At 37.5% G+C, this 27785-nt stretch overlaps 1 protein-coding gene across 1 annotated transcript in view; it reads right to left on the bottom strand.

Annotated features, from left to right (window-relative positions):
• Positions 1-2398: 2398 nt before the first annotated feature.
• LOC124164915 (palmitoleoyl-protein carboxylesterase NOTUM) overlaps positions 2399-27785 on the bottom strand; it is a 108128-nt gene continuing 82741 nt past the window's right edge. Inside the window, exons 3-14 of the mRNA XM_046542145.1 lie at positions 23904-23998; positions 18090-18142; positions 17235-17330; positions 17060-17120; positions 16770-16955; positions 16167-16480; positions 14687-14825; positions 13213-13707; positions 11420-11686; positions 11217-11287; positions 5507-5716; positions 2399-5065 (exon numbers count right to left, since the gene is read on the bottom strand). Of these exons, the coding sequence (XP_046398101.1) occupies positions 4920-5065; positions 5507-5716; positions 11217-11287; positions 11420-11686; positions 13213-13707; positions 14687-14825; positions 16167-16480; positions 16770-16955; positions 17060-17120; positions 17235-17330; positions 18090-18142; positions 23904-23998 (2133 nt within the window). The 3' untranslated portion in view covers positions 2399-4919. The remainder of the gene's footprint in view (positions 5066-5506; positions 5717-11216; positions 11288-11419; positions 11687-13212; positions 13708-14686; positions 14826-16166; positions 16481-16769; positions 16956-17059; positions 17121-17234; positions 17331-18089; positions 18143-23903; positions 23999-27785) is intronic.

Below are 27785 nucleotides of genomic sequence, written 5' to 3'. Positions count from 1 at the left end.
AGGAATGAAGTCAATGTGTGTGAGAGAGAGATACGGCAACATATTTTTTCGGCCGAAATTAAAACCAATTTACTCAATTTTGAATTGAGAGGACCAAAGACTGCTGTAATAAATCCATGTATCAGCGGCAATACTAGAATTTGCGAGAATACGTCTTAATATATTATGCGATTCTCAGAGCCGGCTTCGAAGATTCCGTATTTAGAGCGTATTTGGGGTCCTAGGGGCATGTGGCTTGTATCTCCATGGCGAGAAAAACGTGTAAAATGGCATCCCTGTATGTTGCCCCGCTTGACTTTAGCTGTTGTTGTTGACGGGTGACTACTCATCCTACTCCACTATGCTGTGTTCACTATTGGCTGACGTAGACAGGAGAGGGAGGCAAAGCGTGAGGGATGCATTACCGGAAGCCAGCCATTAAGGTCGGCAGTCAACAAGCTCGAAAGCTGCAGAAGGCGTCACAAAAACGTAAACAAATTCTAATGATACCGTTTACGATGATACCTCCTGGTATGACAAAGAGAAGAGTAGTGACAATATTTCAGACAAATGTCGACTTTATTAACTATGGAGAAACAACAAAATTAAACATTTAAATTAGTAACAATTTACCTTTTCTCTGAGCTCACCTGGCTTTTGTTCCCAATGGCAGGCCTCTCTAAGCCCGCCCAGAGCCCTGTTAACCATATAGTATACCTGGTGGCTGCTGGGAGCTTTTCAAGCACTGACAACCTCATGAATGTCATAAGGATGCAAGGTTTTATTCTCCATTTTTACACGTTGATTACCGTGCCGGCAATGAAATTTCCTGCCTTGCCATGCCAGTTATAGTGGCTGGTCACAATACAAGTGAATCCCAGGGTATTTATTTCACCAATGGTTACCAGGAGAGATTCTTTTAGCATGAGCCATGACTAAAATGGTCATTATGGCCAAATTCCCTCAAAATTCATTTTAGATTTATTATAATGATATATCTATGAGACATGAATCAATAACACGTAACATGAAAGAAACACTAATGGCGCCACAGGAAAAATTTTTAAAGGACCTTAAAGATCATTGTTATGGTGCTATTCCCCATGATTTTTTGAAATACGTATCCCCAAGTCAATAGTGTTATGTTAGACCTTGTCTCACACTAATATTTTCCTATTTGGCCATTACATTAATGTTAAGGTGTACAATCCATTGATATTAACAATCTTCTTTTGACATTCCCTTCTTTATGTATCACTGTACAGCACAAACTTGTAGTCCAGTTCCTTTTTGGCATTAGCTGACATTTGTTATGAACTCTGTTATCTCCATTCTTCACCGCATCAGTTACATATATCAAGATATAATATTCCTTAGGTGCATACTTGCAAACCCACCTACAATCAGAATTTAATAGGGTTAAGTACAATAAATATTTAAGCCAGGCTTCCATCCCCTACCAAGTTACTACCGAAGTGCTCACACTATCCCAAAACAGGCCATGTCTCTGCACATACCATAGCACACTTTTAAATTGAAAGAATATTACTTACTGCATTCAGAGTAAAAATGTAGTGGAGCTAGGGAGAATGGCAGATGTAGAATTAATTAATGAATTCAGAAAGGTTCAAAGGAGATGAGAAAATAACAATAGGGTGGTTTCCTATTATTTTTTTATTGCCTAAATCGAAAGATTATTACTTCTGGAGTACGTATTTCACGCTTTTAGATTTTTAAAAGACGATATCTATTTTTCGCGATTAAATGAAAAGTGAAAAATTTCAAGCGCGCAAAAACGCGATGCGTAAGTATGAATTCCGGGAAATCTCTCCGTGTGACGTATTTCTGGTTCCCCCTCCTGCCTTGTGAAAGTGACCTTGAGGCGAGTTGAGCACTGATACGACGCAGGCTGCTAGTGGGTAGCTGAGTACCTTGCTGGCTGGTAGCGCTTGGCTTAAAAAAGGTTTATTACATAATACCTTATCAAACGAAGAAAACTTTCCGACCTTAGCCAGTTTCAATAGGTTATTATTAAGACATGTTTCCCTGAGCTCTGTGCCTCTTGCATGCATTGGTAACCTCAGATGATGTAAAACTCCTATCCTCTCGTGTAGAAACTAGGTCCCTGTGACGTCACATGGAGTGGCATCGCATGGGCGCCAATCTGGCCTTTTTCAAATGAGGATAAAATTTGGCCCTTGCCATTCGTCTAAACCGGTATTTCTAAAACCAAATAATTTGTGTATTATGAATACACTAATGGTGGGTAACGAATCGCAATCAATGCCTTTTGTTTTCTTCGATGAAGGAAACTACCCTATTGTTTGCTAAACTTCTTCCAAAATATTACTAAATGATGAAGAGTGTAGAATATCTAATTTGTTATTCATATAAATCAAAAGGCAATGTTACTATAAAATTTTATAAATATATTAAAGTTTTATTGTTGCGCTTCTTTTGCATACCAATGGTGTACATCAATATTTCCAATTTTACAGGTTTAATCCTGAAAGTTATCTCTGATACATTCAATTTGAACAAAACACATTGAGTGCTTGAAATTTCCAAATATTTTTTTCCACTTTACCAGTTAAACAGGTTTGGAAGGGAATGATTTTATCCTTATTAGGCATACCATTTGAATCAAAAAGAAAAACACATGAATTAACCGGTTGACAAACACTTCCTTTATAATCCAAACTTTGGAAAAGCCTGCTGAAATATCTCTCTTTAAAAATGTTCTCCCCCTCATCCACAGATACTTAACATCATAACATTCACAACACCAATAAAGGATGGAATGGGTAACACAGTTAATATGAAAGTTAGTTCAGTATGACTACGTGAGTAAAACCTTTTGGCTCTTTCACAGTGAAATATATCACCAAACACATTATGAGATATATGATGAAGTTCAAAAGAATTCAAATAATCACCTTTTATGCAAAAATTCAGGAGGTTAGATAAAGTGAAATTACAATATTTTTTTTTAAATTTGCATTTATAACAAGCAGATCCATGAATGGAAATGGATATATTCATGACTGAAAAATGCTTGAAACATGTAAAAATTAAACCTACACAAATAGTAGGCACATATTTACTTATTTGGAGATGCACTGCAAACCTTTGTGATTAAAAGAAGAACATTCTTTGAAAATAAGGCACCAGTAATGCACAAAAAGAGCTGTGCAACCGTATATGATTTTCTCTAAATTTTAAAAATCTCCATGGCTATTTAAATATTCATTTTTGAATTGTGCTGTTACAATCAGAGATTCAACCATACATGCGTGCAACATTGGCATTAGGTAATAGATAATTTAAAGCTGAGGTATTTTAATGTCTGTAAAGCTTCAAAATAGTTTTAAAGCACATTTAAGGACAAAACCTTTTCATCAACTTGTACATTTGTTTCTAAATATGTATGTGTACATCTAGAAACAGTGAACGATATGATTCACATGAGTTGCATAACACGGTAGGATATAACAATATTTTTAAAACATTCTGAACATTCAGGAAATACTTCACCATTGATACATCTAACATTAATTAATCATTTTAATACACAACCATAGACATTTAGAATGATTGTACATTTAGAGGTAGATGATTTGCAATTTTTCAACTGCAGCAATACTTTATATAAATTAATCACATATATATTTATATAAATAATCAATTATTAGATTTTAAAAAAAATACAAGACAATAATAGAAAGTGAGAGAAGAAAAATTATTTACAAAAAGTGACACTATAAGTAGAGAACTCTAAGGACTATATTACAAATAATACTTCAATGTTTAAAATCATAAATAAATCTTGCAAAAAAGTATGCAGTAGTATTTTGTCATCATCATTATTACACTTTAAACATTGACATAGAGTATTGTATAAATATTTTGGATAATTTTCTGAACTTTGGTTTCATAGAGTTAAGCATCATTGAAATACAGAATTGACTTATAAATGCTGATTGCATGGTATTATCTAGCAATGAGGTCGCATTGCATTGATGAGTCTTACCAGTATAATACATTGGTTGTACATTTGGTGAAACACTATTTCTTAACATTAGGTCAGTATGAACCCATGTGAAATGTCTCGAGGAAAGTATTCATGGTCCCTCAGCATTTTAGATGAGACTCAATACATAAACTATTCGGCAAAATACCAGTAGCCCAACATATTGCTGATCCAAATCCAATATCCTCACCAGGACAGTGAAAGGTTTTTTGATAAACAGAATTTCTGAGCAAAAGAATTCTCCTTAAAGCCTTCCACAAAATTGCTTAGTGGTCGTCTCATTGCTGTCGTTCAACTACATACTTTTTTACTGGCACTGTTCCTAAACCTGACTACATATATGATATATGTGAAAGTTTCATCTGTATCATTTAATGGAAAATTCTTTCTTCAGGCCAGGTGACATGCTACATTTAACACTTATGAGTTGAGATGCAGTTTCGTGAATAATTTTGTAATACCAGAATAAAACATGTGGGAAAGAATATTAGCAAAACTGAAAAAAGTGCTATTTTCTGTTCGACACAAGCTGATTGGTTACATGGTGCATTTTTGCATTCATTCACCCAGTCATGCGTTACACATCAGCTTGTGTGGGTTAATGTGTCATATAACCAGTCCTGAGGAGCCTAATGATAGGACACATGAATTGGTTAACGGATGAACTAGCATGCCGAATCAAGTGATGAAGTTGATTCAGTACTTGTTTCATTGGCTTAAAACTTGATCATAAAAATTTTAAAAAGCCTGGTGCTACCCTATTTGAAACAAAGAGCAAAATTTTGTGATGATATAAATTTAAAAAATCATCATTATTTCAGTTTCCTTTTACATATTTCAAGAACCTAAACTGAATAGAATTTATTTTCAATGCAAAATCCTGATGAGTACCTCCATCCCAACTGTCACTTCAGTTTGACTGTTGTGTAAGCAGATTGAGAAGTTCATCATGGTCCATATTGTTGAGGGTATGAATGTCAATGCCCAAGGCATTAGCAACACTCATCATATCCAGCCCAAACGACTTCAGCAGTTCTATGAAATCCATCTCCTCACCTAAAAAATTGAAAGAATTATGTTTTTACTTCCTACATCCAACAGCATGAGTAAAAGAATACCAAATGTTTCCTTAGCATCAATCAGTGTAATTCTGGTATGTTACATGGGCATGGTGTATGCCTGCTTAATTCATTAGCAGTTGGAAACTTCATAATTCACACTTCGATTATATTTGTCCCAACACCTCAACAGTATCATCTTAAAGTTTCATGGTAGCATTCTTCTGAGTGGTGGCAGGGTAAAGTCCTTGCCGGTATAACAAGAGGTTGTAGGTTTGAGTCCCACCTCGGTAGGTTGCCCAGGTAGGAATCCTTTGTTTTATAATTGTTTTATCTTTTAAGAACACAGTTGGAGGTAAAAAATCTTGGAATTGATTTGAATTAGACAGCAAAAATGCAGATGCAAAGTTAAAATACTTATATAATTATATGATCATACCTGTCAAAGGATTATGGAGTTTTGGACAGGACAGATTGCATTGAGGCCAGGTGCATCGCTCCACCAATCGCTGAGAACACCGACTCTCCGTCCTCCAAGCCTCCCTGGAGTCACCACCTCTGGAGCTGCTCAGCTTCCCATGAACTTCATCGTGGTGTGACATCATACTTGATGACTCAGATCTTTTGATTCGCTTTGTTCCTTTACCAACTGCAATCCAAAAATGTAACACTCTATTAATATGATGACACTATTTATTAACCATTAACATTGACCACATCATCTAACACTTTGTGTGCTGGCCACCAGGGGCAAATCCAGGATTTCTTTCCGAAGGGGACACAAGTAAGGCCATATCCAGGATTGTGTTCCGGGGGGGGGGGGGGGGGGGGGGGCACAAGGATACTCGCAATACAAAATGAACGCAATGATAATGGGACCATATTAAAAATCTTGCATATTTTTTAAGGCTCTGGGGGGGGAACGCGTCCCCATGCCCCTGTGCCCCCCCCCCTTGATCCACCTATGCTGGCCACTAATTTAAAATATTTGTCTCAAAATTTTAAATTAGTGGCCATGGCAATATCAATCCCACTGCACATCATGTTAATCGTTTTCTATGTCAACTATCCCAAAAATTGTAGTTAATCTTCTTATCTCATCATACCTATATTGCATGTCAGCATGAATTATGGAAATCCCACCTTGGAACTGATATATGTGTGATCCAATAAAAAATTACTCAATAGAAAGATTACGGAGCAGACGTATAATAAAAAATTTCATATATCATGGCAATGAAGATTTCTAGAACTCCACACATGGAAAAATTTTACTTATTTCTTTCCAACATTTTGATGAGTGACTCAGCCATTCTCATCAGGGATTCAGGAATTATATAGCGATCCATTCATACCTCAGATTAATATTCAATTTGCGAAGAATAAGAGTAGTTTCTCTCTCACTGTCTCCTGATTGGCTGTCAGCTATCAGACTTTCAGCAGGTGGCCCCTTATTGTGCTCATGTTGTAGCCGCTACATTTGTTGATCATGTTGAATCTGAATAGATTCTTCACTAAGCCATCCCACTACCCATGCAATCGGCATAGGAGCTTTGTTTTGTCCCAGTGAATCAACTATGATATTGTTGTGATGAATGTTGAGCTAGGCTAAAGCTGATTTTTGGACTGCTTTAGTCAGTGCCTACAGTATTCATTCAATCTAGTTTACATTGTGCGGCTGATCTCTCCATTGTAAGATTGGCCTCATTTGCATGTGTTGGGGATACAAAGAGTCATCAAGTGGGCCCCAGCCCATCCCATTTCCTTTGCTTTAACTGGCCTTCCCCTCATCCAAAAGGAATGCTATTCTTCCCCCCCCCATTCTTGCTTTCCAGGTGGTGGGAGAAAGATTGAGAAGCCAAAAGCCATCAGGGATAAAAGACTGCTATGCACCATTCTCGGGAGAGAGAGCAAAATGAGCAACTCTGAAAAATGTACCACCGAAATATATATTCCTATGGAGTCTATCAGAACATCAACAAGAACACTTTGAGGTATGCTTCGATCCTGCCGCATGAATTGTGGTAAAAATTTGTATTAATTGCTAAGAGAATATGCCATGAGACTTTTTTTCTCATAGTGGTTTATGTAAATGTCACTGCCATTCACATGGTATGATCGATATATCACATATTACCGCCATGTGTAGCTTCAGTGCAGGTTGGGGGCTCTCAAGTGGTTGTGGCTTCTTTGAAGTCCATTCTCCCTCACCTTGCCATTCTAGACAGACAGTGAGGGCCTAACATCTAGTATTATGAGCCTCAGTGCAATTGCCATTGATATTCAGGAATCTAGATAGCATAGTGGCCTGCACAGTGGCCCGTAAAGTCTAAGGTCCGTGATTTGATTCCTGGTCCAGGGAGTTTTTTCTCTCAGCAATTTATGCTGACTCTCCTTTGAATTAAAGTCAGTGTTTCCCAAGACAGCTCGATTTGATTCCAGCAAAACGCAACAGATATGGCATACACTCCTGGAGTTTTCAGTTAGGTTGGGTTCTTTACCTTCAGCAGTTAATTTCTTAATTTTGAAGGAGGAAGGTGGATGGCGTTAATATCAACCCTACTGAGGATCCTGGAGATCTTCCCCAGTATGGTGGATATGTATGGTGGGAAGGTATATTCACTACCGTTCAAGAAGGTGCTGGGCAAAATTTGACTTAATCGTCACATGCACATTTGAAGTAGACTTTTCCTTTGATGAGGTCTTGTTTGCTGCAAAGGACCTTTTATGGGCAGGGTCTATTTGGCATTGTCTGCAGCCATTCTGGATATAGGTGTTCTTCAGGTGCCATAATTCTTTAAAGATTTTTCTTTGTCAGTGATGGAGATGGCCATGGGTAAATAGCATTAACATCTTCTGGAATGGGTGGTGGTAGCTCTTTCCATTCAAGTAAAGGTCAGTGTAGGTGGGCTTCCTGCAGTGGCGGATACAGATGGGGGGTGCAGGGGGTGTGCAACCCCCCCTTGCGGGTCCGCCTGTGTTGCCGAACATTGCAAAACCACAATTGTAACTTTTTTATATCATAAGATGGCATTGTCTTTCACATGTTTATAATAACTTTAAATAAAATTTTCATATACTCTGCCTGTGACTTGATCATCTCTTATTACGATAAAAGTAAAGACAACTCAAGATATGTTGCGCCCCCCCCCTTAAGTTTTTTCTGTATCTGCCACTGGCTTCCTGAACACACTATGACCCAGGCTGTCATCCCTTATCTGATCTGATGAATCAGCATATCAAGGTATGGAAGTTGGCTATCTATCTCCTTCTACATAGTAAGCAGTGACTTCCAATACAGTCTATTTACAGGTTGGGGAAACACAAGAGCATCAGGTCCATAAGGCCACACAATGATATGAACATATCATCAACGTACCCATAGAAATGTTTTGGTCATATTGGGGCTGAATTGAGTGCTTCTAATTCAAAATTCTCCATGAAGAAAGTCACCATTGCTGGTGATAGGGATGACCCCATGGCTATATCATCTGTTTGTTCAAATAATGTCTCCTCACATTTGAAATGAGTTGCTTTCAGTACATAGCTCAAAGACACATTTTCTTGCTTTCACTGCAAAGTGAATAACCTCCAGGTGGAATTCACTATGGTGGCCCAGTTCAAGAAGGTGCTGGGCAAAAGCTGACTTAATTGTCATAAACACATTTGAAGGAAGTTTTCAGTTTATTTGTCCTGATTTTGAAAATTATGTCTCATTCAGCAACTATAAAATCCACAACACTTTTTAAATGATAGCTTATACACATATTCCACTTTTAAAACTTATTTCCATTGAATCTTTAGAAATATTAAAAAAATAATTGGCATAACATACTATGTACATATTACCTATTATAGAATCATGGATCAAAAGTGTACTAGGAATAGCCTTAAATACTGTGTATGATAATGAACCTATGAATAGTATGAAGTCAACTTTTTCCCAAGAGATATCATGGAACAGCATATTAAATTATACACAAATATATCGCACCGTCCACTTAACTTTAATTTCAAAAATTAAGTGGGCAGTATGATCTCTATGTGTATCAATTCATCTATGAATAGTAATTTGAATAAACTTGCAGTCAAAACATTGTAATGTTCTCTTTTTACAGAAAAAATCAAATAAATACAAATTAATGACACAATTGTCCTAGGTAATTACTCATGAAAAAAAAAATTGGGAGCAATGACACCAACCATTACATATTTGACAAATCAATTAAACACAATTCTTCATTAAAACTTTCGCGGGTGCTTGTCATTATGATAAAAAACTTTTGGGCTATGTCGCCGCGTCAATGCTTTGGGTGGCCCCAACGTTTCCCGACCGACGCTGGTCGCTTTTTCAAGGGATTATGGAGAGATGGGAATTTAAGATCTTTTTTGACACAGATACCTATATAAAAGATCTTAAATTCCCATCTCTCCATAATCCCTTGAAAAAGCGACCAGCATCGGTCGGGAAACGTTGGGGCCACCCAAAGCATTGACGCGGCAACATAGCCCAAAAGTTTTTAATCATAATTAAACACAAACTTAAGGCACAACTGTCCTAGGCTAAATATTATTCACGAAGAAAACTCAGGAGCGACGAGATACATTATTACTTCACAAATCAAATAGCATACAAATTGCGAACACAACTGATAAGTATTCATGACAAAAAATCAGAAGCGATGATGCATGTGACGGAATGCCACTATTTTCATTATAAGCCTTCCTTTTTGTTTATTTTTGCGCGGTCAACAAGAATTGTTATCCATTATTATTCGACCCCCATTGTCAGAGTAGGGCTGAATTGAGTGCTCCTTGCTCGAAATTCTCCATGGAGAAATTCACTATTGGTGGTGATAGGCATGACCCTATGGCCATAACATCTGTTTGTTCATACAATCTCTCCTCACACTAAAAATAAGTTAAACTTAAACTTGCTATATAATAATAAAAGAAATTATGATGATTTGGTCAAGTGGGGGTACCATAAGTGCTAGAAGACTAGAGTGATTGAGTGTTTCCATGCTAATTAACCCTTTTAGGGCAGCAGGCTGATGTATGTCGGCTTTTGCTGCTCGGGCGAAAAGTGCAGTGGGTCGATATATCGGCTCTAACATAGCCCATTATTTAATTTGCTATAACTTATTACATTGATATATTTTATTTCAGTAAGCATAAAAATATTTTGTCAATATTAACCAGTTTAACCTCAATAATAAAAAACACTTATGGATAACTAATAAAATAGCTTAGTATTATACAAGAATTGCCATGAGAAAAAATTCCCCTAGACCAGGAATTGAACCACAGACCTTTGGCTTTTCCGGCCACTGTGCATACCACTATGCTATCCAGGTTCTTTTATTTCCATGGCAATTATACCGAGGCTCATGGTACTAGGTGTTTTTTCTCATGGCAATTCTTGTATATTTTACTGCCGTTCACGTGGCAGGATTCCAAATATTACACTTAGCTTTGTATTGTTTTTTTTCCTAGTTGCTACATTTTATCAAAATACCCTCAGCATTTCTCGCCAGTACCCCAGGAAGAAGGATAGCACAAAGAAGGTTAAATTATCTCATATCTTTGAGCTCTTTTTTATTAGGAGGTATTATAGCATAGGAGAGATCCTTGTGAACTTGAAAGGGGGTAACAGAGATTTATGAGTTAGCCATTATTTATGAAACAATCCCGGGGTGATGTTGCCAGTATTCATTTCAAGCTTTAGCTACTCCTCGAACAATACCCTTGTTAACACATTCAGAGCAGAGCACGTCGATTGACATGGTCCCATCAAGGTCATGGTCCCATGGTCAATTGATGTGCACTGTATCTCAGCCGGGAGCCCTTTCTCCACCTCTGTATGTGTGTAATACCCACTTCCAAGTCTTCCGATTGTGTGCATGGCCTTCAGCTAGCTTCCCTCTTCCGATCCGTGTGCGCTATTTGTAAATAACAGTATTTGAACGGAAGTTATGGCGTGAAAACTTCTCTATATTTTTCTTTCTTATATTATCGGCCGATTTTGACGACGTTCATGAAAATTGGGCCCACATTGAATGTGTTAAATATATTAGAAAGCATCACCCGTACGAAGACAGAGATATTTTTTTGCAAGTCTAAAAATGACACCTCAATCAATGACTTACCCTTTTTTCTCCTTGCACCCCTGTGGTGTCCCTCCTCGCCCTCGGCCCTCCGACCCTCTCCCCTCTCCCCCCTGCCACGTCCACCCCCTCCCTTCCTCCCGTGACCCCCCTCGCCCCTCCTCCTCCCTTCCCTCCCCTCCTTCCCCCCGCCCCTCTCCTCCCCCTCCTTCCCCTCCCCCTTCTTCTTTCTTCTCCTCCTCCGCCTGCGTCGCCTCTTGTCCCGACCCCTCTTCTCCTGCACCCCACCCTCCCTGCGACCTCCCTTGCCTTCCCTCTCCCCCACGCTACCCCTCTCGCCCGCCAGCGGGGACCTGTCGTCGAGGGTGATCGGTGAGGAGGAGGGTGCCATTGACTGTAGAGGGGTTGATTGGAATGGCGAGACACCAGAAGGCATTCTGTTCAGGCTTGATTTGATGATGTTCTTGGCGTACTTGACGGTTGAGGGTGCTGGTATGCCACCATGAGTCACACTACATAATGAGAACATTATAATTCAGAAAACAATATGTCCTAGATGAAAATATATTAACATCAACCACAAACTTGCTAGATAATAATAAAATAATTTTGATGATTTGGCTAAGTGAGGTGAAAGTATGGGTAAGAAGACCAGAGTGATTGAGTATTTACATGCTCACTAAATCAATTTATAAAAATGACAAAATTCATCCTTGGCATACATAAATTTGCACCCACGTGCATGACTGCATAAAAAGTTACTTGTTTGATAAAGTGCTTTTATTGCTTTGAGCTCCTTGATTCCCAGGTGTTATAGCATACAAGAGAATCTTGTAAACTGTGTCAGAGGATAATGTCAACAAGTAACTGTATGAGGTAGCTGTTATTCATCAAATAACCCCAAGTGATGCAAGCATTTGACATTGCAAGTTTTCATTTCAAGCATTTGCTAGTCCTTAACAACACCCTTGTCAAGTATTCCTCATTTCTTGTTGGGCAAGAATGAGAGCACCTCTTTTTATCACATGTTTACTCTAAGGATGATGTATTCTTAACAATACTTGTTGCTTGATATTCAATGCGGGACATAACAAATAAGTCAATTTTGAATAAAATTATATTTGGTACACAAGAAGACCAAAAAGACTACATCAGAAAAGCCATGAGGAAACCTGGAAAATGAAAAGTAACAATAAATTTTGCATGTGAGTGTGATTCAAAATCCTGGTGACTAGTAGCAGAGATGGATCCAGCATAGAGACAAGGGTGGTCTAGGTAGAGGGTCTGGAGAGTTATCTCTCAGCAGTAGCGGGGATCCAGGATATTACGAAAATTTTGAGAATTTCCAGCATGGTAACTCCCCTTTAAGGTTTTCTCAGGGCTCTCCTTTCCCTTATATATTTGACAACTGAACAAAATTGCCATTTTATCTTGTATAAATTGGATTGGGGCTATTGCTCCCTCTAGCCCTTCTATGGATCTGCCCCTGACCAATAGTCATATAGGCATTTTATAATATCCTTACGAGAAATGCATACTGTAATATTAAAGTTGAAGCGATGCACCCATACCAAAAAATTTCTAGGTCTAATGTTGGAACCATTACTTATCCTTTTCAATGCGTCTATTGTTTTTTGATCTCAGAGTCCCCCTAAATGTTACCAAAAGTCACATCACAATCCCCAATTGAATCCAAATTATATGTAGGACAGCGGTGCCGACTCAATGGGGCAGGAGGGGGCCCGAGCCCCCTCAAAAATTTGTTATGGGTGTGAGGAAAAAATGTGTAAGGCCTGTCGATTTTCCCCTGGGAGTCCAGATATCAAGATTCAAGTTATAAGGGTTCTAATGTTGATCATACAACTCTTCTAAAATGCTTAAAAAAAACTTAAAACTCACTACTTATAAAATTCCCAGGGAAAGATCCCCAGTTTGGGCCCCCCAATATTTTTTGTAAGTCGGCATCATTGATGTAGGAAGTATTAATTATGCGTATTTTCTCTTTATAATAATGAAATGATGAAATATGCTCACTCACTTCTCTCCTCCGGCAGTGTAAATAATTGGATTCCATGTGGGTGAGGTAATCTCCTTGTTCCCTGCATAACTCAAGACAGGATTCCTTGCTTGGCCACTCTCTTGCCTCCACTTCAGCTCTGCAGCCATGTTCTTCCTCCGTAGATGGCTTGTGTGAGAAATCTCTTGACTCCATCCTCCATCGAGCATCGTTCCACCCTCTTCACCCAAATCACTGCCCTGCTCTGGAGACATCTGCATGTATTCATCGTGGCCATGGCCATTGTGACCATGCTTGTGGTGATTGCCATGATGAGCGTGGTGCTGCGCAGACATCCCATAACGATGTGGGTGGTGAGATTTCCTCGACTCAGCATGCTTTATTTTGTTGCTGTGGTGCTGCTGCATTTCCCAACAATGAAGCGTCTGAGGCAAGGTGACGTTCCCCAAACGGATGCTTTGCCAGTCTCTTTTTGTGAGGACGGTATGTGATATGCAAGATGCTGCAAAAAGACCCCTGTCAACATAAGGTTGATTTGTAAGTAAACTGTCAAAGCATTTATTTTGTTCCCTTTTAGAGAGAAATACCAAACTCTTTAGCTTATATGCATTAAGTGTGACACCAAAGACATAAGTTCATTTACTACCACCTCATTTGAGGGCAATGAGCAAAAACTGCAAAGAATTTTTTCAGATGCTTGCAAGATATCAGATTTTTATCTTTTATAGTGATAATAATTTTTATAAGCCATCTAGAGTTTTTTTCTCTTTTCATGTTCGGGGCTAAAAAACCTTGGAAGAATTATGGTGGTCAAATACTATTTTCATGAAAGAAAAAATTACAATATATTAACAATTCAAGTGAAAAGTAGGGTTGATAAATCAGCCCTCGGCAGTTTTGGCACATCCATTGAGGGCCAAGATATCCTCCCATTGGCAGCAAAATGGCTCAAAATAATACAGATGAAATCTCATTTAAGTGGAAATATATTGATAAAACCTCTTCAGCATTAATTGGAGTGAAATGAAAATACACAACCCTGGTAACTTTTCACTGGTAAATTATTTATTGGTACGACGCATTTCGATGCTGAGGCATCATTCTCAAGTACCTCATTTGACGCCTTCAACGCCTCAGCGTCAAAACGCATTGTACCTATAAATAATTTTCCAGTGAAAAGTTACCAGGGTTGTGTATTTTAATTTCAACATGGATTTTCACAAAGTAAAAGCCGAATGGATTGAATTCATTAATTGGAGTTTTTAACAGATCCAGCACATATACTGACACAATGAGAACATCTGTAAAAACTCACAATTTTTTTCAGCAAACTGTATTGGATTGAATCTTGATAATATTAATAAGGAATTAAATTGAATTATTATGTAGCATTGAACCAACGCTATCTCACATTATAATATTGATTTTTTCCAACAATATAACAACACATAAGTAATTTGTATATGTAAAACATTCTTGCTGATTGAAAACTTACGTGACATTTACAAAAGTTTTTCTCAAACTGTCTCCAGTACGGTGGATATAATTCCATTGTTCTTTGGTAACAGGGGGGCCAACATTATCTGCTATCATTTGGGCTTCATCAAAGAGCCATTGAAATACAAATAAGGGAGCTGGAAAAAAGAAAATGAAGTTGTTTCAATCCCATTCTCCAATTAAGAAGCATGCCTACTCAACATCTAAAAAAATACAATAAACTGCAAGATATTCACTGTCAATTTCATGGAATATAAGCAATTTAATTCAGTTGGCTCCATCTAAAGAATCATGTACAATTTCTCAGGGCTATTCATAGCATGAATGCTATAAAAATTTGAAATAACCTGAAAAGTATCAGACAAGAACGCAGGAGCACTATATAAATCATCAACACACAATGAAGTAAAGATACAGTAGATTCCGGTTAATTGGGACATATCGGGACTTGTGAGCTTTGCCCCAATTAAGCGGCTGCCCCAATTAGGCATACCCTCTTGTATATGGGCATAAAAAAACTTTGAAATGGTAGAGAGAAGACTAAAGAATGTTTATAATGCAACACAAGTTTTTTAAACTATTAATTTGATTGATAAATCAGCGAGTTTAGTTAATTTATTATCATTTTAAAGATTTATAACAATTTAGTTAAAAATATTTTTCACAGCCTCAGGCGACACTGAATGAATGTCTTTTACTAAGTGCGAAAAATCCACAGAGAAAAAATCATTCGCCTTGACCGGCGAATGATTTTTTCTCTGTGGATTTTTCGCACAATTGTGCATTGCGGGTGACTCCCGTAAAAGTTATCACCGTGGCTAGTCCCGGTATACTTAAATTCTTTTACTAAGTCCTATTAAAGAAAAGTCCTATCCTCTTGCACATATTATAATAAAAAGAGCTTTCAAAATAGGGTAAGAATAGGAATATTTGTGCAAAATAAGAGTTAATTAAAGGAGGAAAACATAAAAAAGTAGTATTCTGAATAAAAAATTTTAATTTCATCGTGAGTATAGTCTATGTCGCCGACTCATGGCCCAATAAAGCGGCATGCTGTCCCAATGACGCGGAGAATACTCTGGGATATTCTTCTATTGGGTTCTGTTCTACAACATCTGCCCCAGTTAAGCGGCTGCCCCAACTAATCGGTGGATCCATTAAATGGAATCTACTGTATAAATATGCTACAATCAAGTTAATCTAAGAGTTAACCAAAGTCACACATGAAGTTCATTCCACTTAGAGAATATTTTAAGTAAAATTTTTGCATCTCATTCAGAATTTTATCAATATAGAGAAAATGAATAATTATAAATGACAAAATGAGTAATAAAAAACTTTTCAGCTGAATGATGCATGTTAAAGAATCAAACCCACGAATTCCATTACTCTGGACTAATTATTTAAAGTGAATGAAATAATTGAAGTTTTGTGAAATTATTCAGGCATAAATATTCTAATAAAGTGAAATGATTTACCTCTAAGGGTTGGATATACCCTGTATCCAAAGTAACACCTCCATGCCTCTTCAGGGTAATCCTGTCGGCATCTCTCTGGCACCAGGCCCCTCCACAGCTCAACACCTTTCCTTACGGCTTGTGCTGGAGATGTCATTAGCCATGAGGATGCAAAAGTTGAGGAGGATGGTGAAGAAGATACTGAAGTATATGGTGCATTGTCCAAAAACCATCCTGAATCGGCAAGACCACGTACTTTAATGTTACCATATCCAAGCTCAGCTAAATTATCGGCAACTCGGTCAAGATTTACAATGACACCAGTTCCTCCCGCACTAAAAAAAATTATCCAGGTTACTGAATGCCATCTTTGCTTTAATTATAGAGAGAAAAACATTATATAGGTAACGTCATGATAAGTTTTTCAAATCTGACAGAATCGATATGAAATAACTATAACATTTTCAATATGGTAGACTGGTGGAAGCAAGCTCTTTAGAATTTCCACTCTTATTTTTCAACTGTTAGACCTTCATAAACAATCTAAGACCAAATTATTCATGCATAAATAACAACATGTTTAAATAAAATATTTAGTTTTCATTGAAAGAAGTATTTGATTACCTGCTCCCTGCTAGAAGTAGTGAGTTAGCTTGAGCAAGTCCCAGTGGTAAAAGATCCTTAATAACTTCCTGAACTATGTAAGAGCCCATGAAAGCATATTTAACAGCACTATCACCCTGATGACTCCATCGATGAGGCTGGGGTCTAGTGCCACTCCAAGAATCACTCGAGCAGTATGGGACAAATCTAATGGAATGGGAAACAAAAAGGCATTTTTGAGCTTCGTATTAAACATTTGTAACAAATGGGTTATCAATACCTTCATAAGAATCATAAAACAAACTACTTACATATGATTGGAATCCCACCAATATGGATTCTCTTCTGGATTTTGAGACAAAATGCCACCAACTGAAAAATGTTGAGCATTATTTTACATCATCATGACATTTAGATAATATCTGACTCAAATCAAACAGGAATATTCCATTCAATAAACTGATGGTATGTTAACATTTCTCTCACCATTTCTTGTTTCTGCCCATTGTTTAGAAGTCATGAAGTATTTCAATCTCAACCACCTGTTCTGGCAACTCATTTGATCGTAGCAATACCAACCCCCTAAAAAAGAAAGATAATGTAAATCAACTGTGTGAATACATAATAATAAATTGATAGAATAAGAAGTTAATTAAAGGAAGATGAAAATCTCCTCATAACTTGAATATGTATCAACAAGGAAATTGAGCATAAGACTTAACTTGCATATGTAAACGATTGACATCGGATTTTTGCCACAAAGAAATAATTTGATCATTTTCTGGAAGTCCAACCAATAAAACCACATTAAAAAGTGGCCATTGAAAAAATTTTAAGACATTAAATTCAGTACATGTACTTGATTTAGCCCGCCTTACTTGAGTTAATGATACATGGTGCAGCAATTCCATGTTTTTCAAGTTCTATAGGAAATATGCAAGGATATTAAGAAAAATTTAAGCATTTATGTATACCATAAGAAAATATCATGTTATTAGACAATATATTTCTATCGAAATCATGAAATGTAATGTAATGTTTCTCATGGCATCTTAAAAGTTTGTTTGATACAAATGTTATGCACTGGTAATATGTGGTCAAACTAAAAAGAAATTCATAGATCCATTTCAGTGCACAGCAAAGTTAATCATGTTGTACTCTAATTCTCATATCATTGTTGTACTGTAATTCTCATATCATCGGATTTGCCTGTCTTTTGTCACAGTCTTTGAGTGGCATTAAAGTTATACGCATGAAGTAGAAAAAATGCTCTGATTTATCCTGATTCATTAAAACCAATCCTGAGATATAGAGATCTAAACAAATCATAGGAATAAGTACCTTCAAGGAAGACAATCCACTCCTTACTTCCTCTTGATTTCCTGATGTAGAAGCTGAAAAAAATATCATTATATTAGTGAAATTATTTCCAAAACCATTTTTTTAAGGGGGCAAGAAATTTTTTAAATCACTTTGCATTCATTTAAAACACGAGCATAAATCATCACTTTCCCAGGTGCATTTAAAGTTCACCTTTCACTTAAGTTCATATCTCACCACATAAATTGGCATTCTACCAATAATAGTTAACCCCTTAACTGGGGAGAGCGGCTCTAGTCGCAAGCGGACTCCGCTCCCCATGTGGGGAGCGCGACTACATATAGTCGCGCGTGCCGTCGCGTTGCAATGTTATGTGGAGAAGGCGTGAATATTCATTCTTTATGCATCATTGCATGTTTTTAGCTTTGTCAGAGGTTCTATACCAATATATTTTAAGAATATTGCCATTTTTGTGCAATAGCTTTATTATAAATTCTTTTTTGGAAAACAGCATCTCCGAAAATCGGTGGATTTGCTCCCCACCAGGTGAGAGATAAGGAAATTTATGCCCCCAACCAAGGGGTTAATACTCAAATTGAGTTGATTTAATTAATATGATCAAAATATTTAATAGTGCTTTCATTTCTTGGTTCTTCATCCAGACTAGGTGATTTTTAATAAAATTGGACTTCAATAGCCATTCTTCTACATATCTTCTTCAGACTAAAATTGTAGAGGAGCCATGTTAGCTATTTCATATGTGTAAAGGTTATCATCGCAGTTGCCAAGTATTTGGTCACTAACTCACTCGGTGGCTAATCACCTGTGACTGTGCTGTAATTGGTCTGATATCAAACCAAGGGCGTACCCAGGATAAAAACTAGAGGAGGGCAAGCCGTGGTCCTTCTAGTCGTTAAAGGTTACGGAACCAAAATTTTAACAGCATTTTATTAGCTTTCAAAATTATTTGCTCAGAAAAATATTTTTATTTTAATTACATGCTTTATACCAATACCACTTTCCTTGGATTTAATGAAAATTTGTTCAAAAATTTCTAATCTACCTAAATTTACTTTTGCTTATGGGGGGGGGGGCAGCTGCCCTCTTCTGCCCCCCCCTGCCACCCCGCTGGGTACGCCCATGGATCAAACAAATCAAAATAGGCACTTACCTTTGCTAAATTCCATTCGTCCTGGGGAAGATCAGAGAGTATAATTTGGATCCCCAAGATAAATGGAATGTCACAAAGTTTAATTTTTGACCAATATAGCCAGTACTATGCCCAGACCTGAAGACTGCATTTTCAAAGACTGCACCACAGGAGTTATGTGAACTATAAACAACAAACTGAAAGAGCATGTTGAGGAAACATACAATGCAATGCAACTTGCCCACCATCTCTGAACAGATTTGGATTGACAAGGGACAATTTTAAAGTGGATAAAATATTCATAAACAAGAGTCGCAATCATTTCAGGTCGATTTAAGAAGTAATAGCCATTTGTGAATCACCAAGCAATTTTTAGCAAATAATTTTGCTTGAACCAATTAAAGCATTGCACCCAGAGACGAGCTGGGTTGTTTTTAGAGTTGAGAGACAAGACAGGGTTTAATGTGTTAAATGCAAAAGGTGTTCCCATGCAGGACCGGTTCTATACATTTTTCTAGTGTAAGCGAACAAAGGATTCCCATGGGAACAGTCTCCCAGGGAGAGCAAATGCAATATTTGGCCAGTGCACAGGTGGCCCAATACAGGGGCGCGGCTAGGAATTAAGGCTGGGGGGTAGGGTGGTGCGAAAAAACTCAAGTTCCAAATTTCGTGTCGTAATAGTGCGGAAAAGTTGCGATTCGTTAGTACAAGAAAAAAAAAAGAATTATTAAAATCGGACGTCATCTTCCGATCCCGCAAAGCACCTGAAAAAATGACAAAAATGAAAAAAATTGTTTTTTTTTTTCGTTGTAAAAAAATTAAATTAAATTAATATCTTTTAACGCTGTAGCAAAAAATGATTACAAATAGCATAGGTTATTATTTATATATGCATATTTATGACTTTTAACTGTTATTACCGATCGCACAAGATCAATAAAAATGTATAAATTTCGCAATTTAGCCGGTTTTTCAGAGTTGTGTCATAATAACTTAAGGTAATATTTTAGTCTAAAATACATGTTTGATTATGCAGCTCTTCCTTTGTTTATATATTATTTAATAATATTTAAACAACCCAGAACTCACCGCGGAGAGGTGGCTGCACTTAGAGTTCTACCCACACCCTCCATTCATCCAACCAATGAGGGTTACTGCTTCTACGATATTTAAATTTTTTGTCCTTCTTTTAAATTTTAACTTTTGAAAACTACTTTGTACTACGATTTAGTGGTAAGGTCTGGCATAATGGACCTTGATTTGAATTAGCCCTAATAAATCCATCACTGGATCGATAGCCACAAAGCTTAAGGAATGCCTCCGTTACCAATTTCACACACGGCTCCATTACTTGCGTTTGATATGGGAAGTTATAATGTCCCAATCTTGTTTATCGCCAGATTCAATGAAATAAGCTATTTTTTCATTAGTAATTATTCTCATAGGAAGAGGTGGAGTAGACAGTTTGACTACATTCCAGTCAATCAATTCTATATGGTCAGTTATTTAGAAGTTCGTGGTAGAAGTAATGAAGTTTACGATTGGTTTGCCTTTTGGTTAAGTCTGTCGGGCTTTAAATACACTTTTTAGCCCTAGCTCTCTAATGTGCCTTCTGTAATCAAAAACCATCGCCATTAATACATTCTCTTCGTGATCAAAGTTAGAGTTCCGTTCAATAACAGGGAAAACTACTTTCTTTTAATATCCAGGTATGTATCGAGAGGTTTCCTTTGCTCTGTTCACACGGGCCATCTAGCATGTGAAAATGGTCCGGTATCCCGGTTTGCTAAGTCATTTGGAAAGTCGCCACTTGTGATTGCTTGACTGATGTCAATACGGTATCTTTGGTCCTTGCTCAAAATTTATCAACTTGTAGAATTTCACATTCAATTGTTTGGAAATGCAGTTTGGAAGCTTTCCATAACCATTCATATTAGTCCAATTGGCCCAATAAATGATTTTTGGCCACTTGTTTCACCATCTAAATACTGAAAAATATGACAAAAGTAATTCAATGAAATGAAGTAACCCAACTGCCCACTGCAGCGGGTGTCATTGGTGTTTTACGAGCTTTCTAATAGTGCAACCTTTCCATCTAATGTTGATGCTCGTGCCATCACAGCAAACTAACTCTAAGAACTCTAATGATACTCCTTGATCAGAGAGATAAGATAGTATGGAGACCACTATATCTTTAGCAGACCCGGAGCTTGGAGAAACATAACTCAAATACACAAAATCCGGTTCTTTTATTAGAGAATGGTGTTCCGCTATAACTGTCCGACAGTACTCCTTCGATTCAATCATTTCTATGACTATGGTATTGTCTACCCTTCCGTCAAAGTATAGCCGAGTAGCTCACCTAAATCAAGATGGATTTGCTGTAAATCGCTTATAATATTTTTCTTTTCCCTTTTAATTCTACATCGGTCAATGAACTTAGAAGTATATTCTTCAGTTATAACTCCAATGTCTACAAGTGCACTTGATGCTATAGCAGCAGCTGTACGGTGAGACACCCTTATCATCGTATTGATCACAATGAAAAGTTGTACTTTGGAATTTTACCCTCATTTGCCATTATGATTTATATATTTTTGGATGTACTAGGCATGTAATCTTCCTAGTCAACAAATTTCTCCTTGATTGTTGAACTTCGCGTTGCGTCATTTAAAACCTCAACATCTTCACTTTCGGTTTCAATAGGGTTAACATGCTGACTTTTTAAAGTGTAATTTTGCCTTTCAATTCTAGTGGTCAGTTTTATTGTCATTTTTGATCTAAAGAGCTAATTAAAACTTCTCAAAAATTATCCTCAAGTAATTATTACAAAACTCTGAAAAATAGGCGAAATTGAAAATTTATACATTTTTTATGATCTTGTGTGATCGGTAATAACAATTAAAAGCCATAAATATGCATATATAAATAATAACCTATGCTATTTGTAATCATTTTTTGCTACAGCGTTAAATGATATTAATTTAATTTAATTTTTTTACAACGAAAAAAAAAACAATTTTTTTCATTTTTGTCATTTTTTCAGGTGCTTTGCGGGATCGGAAGATGACGTCCGATTTTAATAATTCTTTTTTTGTTCTTCTTGTATTAACGCATCGCAACTTTTCCGCACTATTACGACACGAAATTTGGAACTTGAGTTTTTTCGCACCACCCTACTGGGGGGGTTTAGGTGAAATTAATACCGGGGTGTGTGGGTGTATGGAATACCCATCAGGATAAGCGGTAGGTGCTAGATTAATAAATTGTGGAATTTTACGATAAACGATTCAAAATGGTGAGTTTTACGTCTTTCTGAGGGATATTTCATTAATCCTTACACTATTCTATTAGCAATATCAATCCAATTAAGTAAAATGGATTAAACTTAAAAATTTCTCTGAGCTCTTGGGGGGGGGGGGGTTTAACCCCCAAAACCCCCCCTCGCTGCGCCACTGGCCCAATAAGCAAAAACCCTGATTAAATGGCATGGCAATGGCAATGGCAACACAGAAATATTTAAATACCAACTTGGTTTGGGAGCCAAAATTATGACGTCTGACCAGTTGACCGAACCCTAGGAATGAGCAGCTGGACCTTGAAACCTCACCTTCACTATAGGCGTGACCTCGAACGCTCCCACGCCAGCCTCCAAGAACCCATAAAATACCGCGACAGTTTCGGCCAAGATACCTTCAGCCATAAGATGGGGTGAGATAAGGTAACATACCTACATAACGCAACCTCACCTTCGATTTTTCAGTGATGGAAAAGATCGCTCATTTGTTGGCAATATCGATAGCATTATCTAACATTAAATAAGGAGCCCGTTAATTTCGACTAATGCCTTATTATCACTCAATTTAGGGCTCAAAACAAAAAAGAAAAATATCAGAAATCCAGCAATCAGCCATTTTCTCTGTCATAGGTGGGGGCAGATATTAGGAGCCAACCATCATTCTACTTATACATTAACTATCCAACTTTTCTTCAGGGAGAATAGGGAGGTCTACGATTACCACCCGATGGATAACCAGACAAATTTTTCTTCTGTCATTGTACCGTTTTAGTATTACTGAAGTAAGTACAATCAGGTTGATGGAGTGGTTCAAGGTAAAACGACAATAAAAAATAGACAAGATTTTATCGTAAGAAGAGGTCTACCCGCTTAAGTACCTAGGTGTTCTATAAAATTGATAGTTTGAGGCGTGACCAGGTGAAATTGCTTTATGGTGAATAAAAAACCTCGTAAACTCTCCTTGTATCATGTATACATACGTGATGCCGCACAACGATGAAACTGGTCGTTATTAAAATCATATGTGAAATTTACAAGGTTTTTTATTCAATAGGTGTCCTATGCTAATTAATGTCTGTTTCTTCATAATGTTTTAGTGAACTATAACCCATGAGTGACCTTCAAATGTTCCGGAAATAGGAAAAGCAACGTGCAATGCATATAGCAAGATCCAGAAAAGGGTTGACATCTATCATGTATGACGTTTAAATTTCAAAAGAGTCCCATTAAAAGTTCTTTTCAAAGTAACCTACGGCCTGCTTCACGTCTTTTGGTGATAAAGTTATTCCTTGAACCTCGAAAAATGATTGAATTGGGAATTTATTCGATTCTCGTCACTAATTAAGCACGTAACAATAAGAAAAACGGTCAAATTTTGGAAACTCACCCAGCTGGAGACCCATCGTTACACGTGATGTTCGATTTGGAGAGGAAAACCCTTTTCAGGCTCCTAGGGTCGTTTGGCTCGCTTCTTTCCAGAGGCTGAAAGTAAAAATGAAATTTAATATTAAAGCATCATTAAAAAACTGTACACATAAAACTAAAAATAATTTTACTTCACAAAATCAGTAAAACAGACTCCGAACCACCAATGTACCTCAGCTCTTGCGTCAATAAAATTCGCCAATATTTGCGATAAACTGAAAAAATAAAACCGATTATGTAAAAAAACGAGCAAAGAGAGTCAAATTTCTAAAAATCTTGCCCATCAAAAACTTAAAAGACTGACCTACAGTGGCGTAACTATGGGGGGGGGGGTGAGGCGGATAGATCCCCCCCCCCGCCCCCAAAGCCTCAGAGAAATAAAAAATATATTTGAAACTATTGTCTTGCTTTGACATTCGATAGCTGCATCTTCTCAAAGTTAAATTTTAAGTGTCAAAATGGTGTACAATGTATTTTTAGGCATGTAATTTTGTAAATATTTTCCCGGACCCCTCGGGGGTGGGGTCGCCCCCAGGCCCTCCCATTCCCCCCAAGAAATATTCCTAGTTACGCCACTGTTGACCTAAATTAATAAAGTACAAAAAATTAGAGTCAATCGTTCAACGTTATACCTCTAGATAGGAACTAAATCCCAAGCAGATTACTTAGGCCACAAAGATGCTGTAAAACTTTCTAAATACAGGAAAAAACTGCCTCAACACCATTATGAAAATTTTGATTTGATAAACTTGGGCAAGATCAAAATTAGATCTTTTTTAACTGGTTAAGAAACGTCGACAACTAGCTTTGCAGTCGGTCGACTATATCCTTAAAATGACAAGGTGCGATGATAGTACTGCCGTCCATTACTAATAAAAGTTGTCATCAAGACGGAATTATTTGATAACCGAAACCATGTGTAAGACAGCACAGCACCTATACCGCTAAGTTAAAACAATTACCTAAAAATCTTATTTACCGAAAAATAAAGTTCAATATGAAGCATGAAAGGCACAAAACATAATGAAATTAGCATATGTCTAGGTGTTGGTTCTTAAGAATCTAAAAAAAATTTACCTCCAATCAAAAAATTTAGTCTTTATTTCTTCATCTTAAAATAGATTATAAAATTTACCAAGCCTTCGGGACTTCGGCGCTGCGATTGGGAGATGAAAAACTAAGTATTAATGATGCTTAAAATGATCTAGAAAATCAGAGAAAAAATTAAGCACAATGGAAAAAAAAATCTACTTAAAATGAGTAACGGGGCGGAACATACTTCACATGGGTTCGACACTCAAGCAGCTATACAGAACAGAGTATTTAACCGATATGATTGTGACCTACAATAAAATGGGAAATAAAGTTAGATTTCGGGACACGGGGTATTCGATGCGGTATAAGGATTTTCTCGGGCCGAGTATTAAAGCAATCCGAGTCATCGGATGAGTGGAGTAATGGTTATAGTAGTAGAATTAATTTTGTAGGGTGCGCCGGCTGTTACGGCCGTTTTGCACTTACTTACTGGAAAAGAGAAATAATAATGATAATGATTTAAAGAAAACAATTCCAATCTTAAAATTTGATTGGAAAAGTAATAAAGGAGTACCTAGCTATAATACTTATTCCTATGATTTGTTTAGATCTCTATATCTCGGGATTGGTTTTAATAAATCAGGATAAATCACAGCACGTTTTCTACTGCATGTGTATAACTTTAATGGCACTCAAAGACTGTGACAAAGGACAGGCGAATACGATGATATGAGAATAGCAGTACAACAATGATATGAGAATTAGAGTACAACATGATTAACTTTGCTGTGCACTGAAATGGATCTATGAATTTCTTTTTAGTTCGACTGCATATTACCAGTGCATGACCAAATATGTATCAAACAAACTTTTAAGATGCCATGAGAAATATTATATTTTGTTAAAAAGGTCAGTAAAGCGAATGAATGTGATGAGTTGAGAGACAAATCCGGGGTTATCTCCTAACACTTCTGCAAGTTTTCCCCCGAGCTTGTGATTCATCCTTGCTGACCCGATATCTTTGACAGTCCGTCAGGATATGTCGCACTGTTAGTGGACAATCGCAATCTATGCATCGGGGTGGAATTTTCTCTTCCGTGAAGAAGTATGAATGGGTTAGGACGCAATTCTCAAGCGTGTAAAATGATTTCCTCTCGGCGGACATTCCTCACGGAGGTTTGCCACGCAGATGTTGCAGGCTTAATTTCACGAAGTTCGTTTATTTTTTATCGCAAGCCAACTGGGTTTTCCAACTTAGTCGGGTGTGTTGAGGCAGGAATAGTATTGATTTTCCTGAAAATTTACTAAAACTAACCTCGAGATGAATTGATAACGACCGAGACGAAAATAAACACTTGGCGGATGCGTACAGAGTGAAACATATGAAAAATAAAAGCAGTGGCGTAACTATGGGGGTATTGGGGGATAGATCACCCAAAAAGCCTCAGGTAAATTTAAAAAAATTTAAACTATTGTCAAGTTTTGACATTTAATAACTGCATCTGCTTGAAGTTAACCCCCGTTGCCTGGGGGGGTCACCACCCCAGGCCATCTCACCCACCCCCAAGGCATATTCCTGGTTACGCCACTGAATAGAAGAATAAACTTTGTAAGGTACAGTAATATATTTTTAAACAATGCACGATCCCGGTTTCATAACAAATTACATCTTCAGGTTAACCTGAAAATATAACTATGCTCTGAAACCCGGGTTGTGCTTTTTTTAGATATATTAGTGAGCATTACAATTCCACACAGTTAAGCCTGAAGTTATCAGTCATACATATATGCATTTAGTAAAATTCAATGACCAATGGTGTGACATGAAATGTGTCTGATGGTTTTTCTCTATCAACAACTGAAAAATTTAGGCATTCGAACGCATTAAAACCAACCTGAAGTTTTTGGCACTCCTCCCTGCCAAAATCCTGACTAGGTGGTAAGGTGAAAGGAGTAAAAGATTTTTCAAAGATATAAAAAAAGTCACAGAAAAAAACTTCGGGGTGGATTTCATGGCAGGGCAGAGTTAAACATATGAAAAATAAAAGCAATGGCGTAACTATGGGGGATATGGGGGGAAAGATCCCCCCCCAAAACCTGCCCCCACCCCTGCAAGCAAAAATCGCAAAAGTCTCTAAGCAAAATCAGTACCGAAATGAAACGAAAGCATTCCACAAATTTTCTTTAAACCCACGAAAGATGATAGGTATTAGTATAAGATATGTAACTAAATTATAATTATTTTTTCAAGGAAAATAATCTCATAAACTAATGCCACAACTTGGTTTGTCCCCCCCCCCCCTAGACCATGGCTAACCCACCTAGTTCTGATCCTGGGTACGGCCTTGGTGGATGTAATTTACTTTTATTTATTTCTGTACCACCGAAAACAGCTCCATTGGCCTTTTACATCGGGGTTTTTTACTTCACAATCAAACGTACACGAACACCAATGCCCAGGAAAGGGGTAACCTAGCCGGGCGGGACTCGAACCCGCGGTCTCATGCGTAGCAGGCGAGGGAGGACTTCACCCCACCGCGACCGAAGCCGGAATATAAAAAAATCAATGTCAAATGAGCCAAGGGACGGAACACATTTCTTCGGATTCGAGACTCAAATAACCACAGAGTATAGTAGTTAGCCGGGATGATTGTTACTTCCGTGGAAAATGGGAAATTCCTTCGGATTTCATAACGCGGAGAAGGCGATAGGATGCGGCGTAAGGTGGAAGGCCTTCCCGGAGCGCAGATGTCCGAAGGTGGAGTGAGGTTCCCCCACCCTCCACCATCCCGCCGGGCGGAATGGAACC

Source organism: Ischnura elegans, chromosome 9, assembly GCF_921293095.1.
Source record: "Ischnura elegans chromosome 9, ioIscEleg1.1, whole genome shotgun sequence".
In the NCBI taxonomy this organism is placed as follows: Eukaryota; Metazoa; Arthropoda; class Insecta; order Odonata; family Coenagrionidae; genus Ischnura; species Ischnura elegans.
The sequence above is the reverse complement of the archived record's forward strand: the minus strand, read 5'-3'. Positions and strand labels throughout refer to the sequence as shown.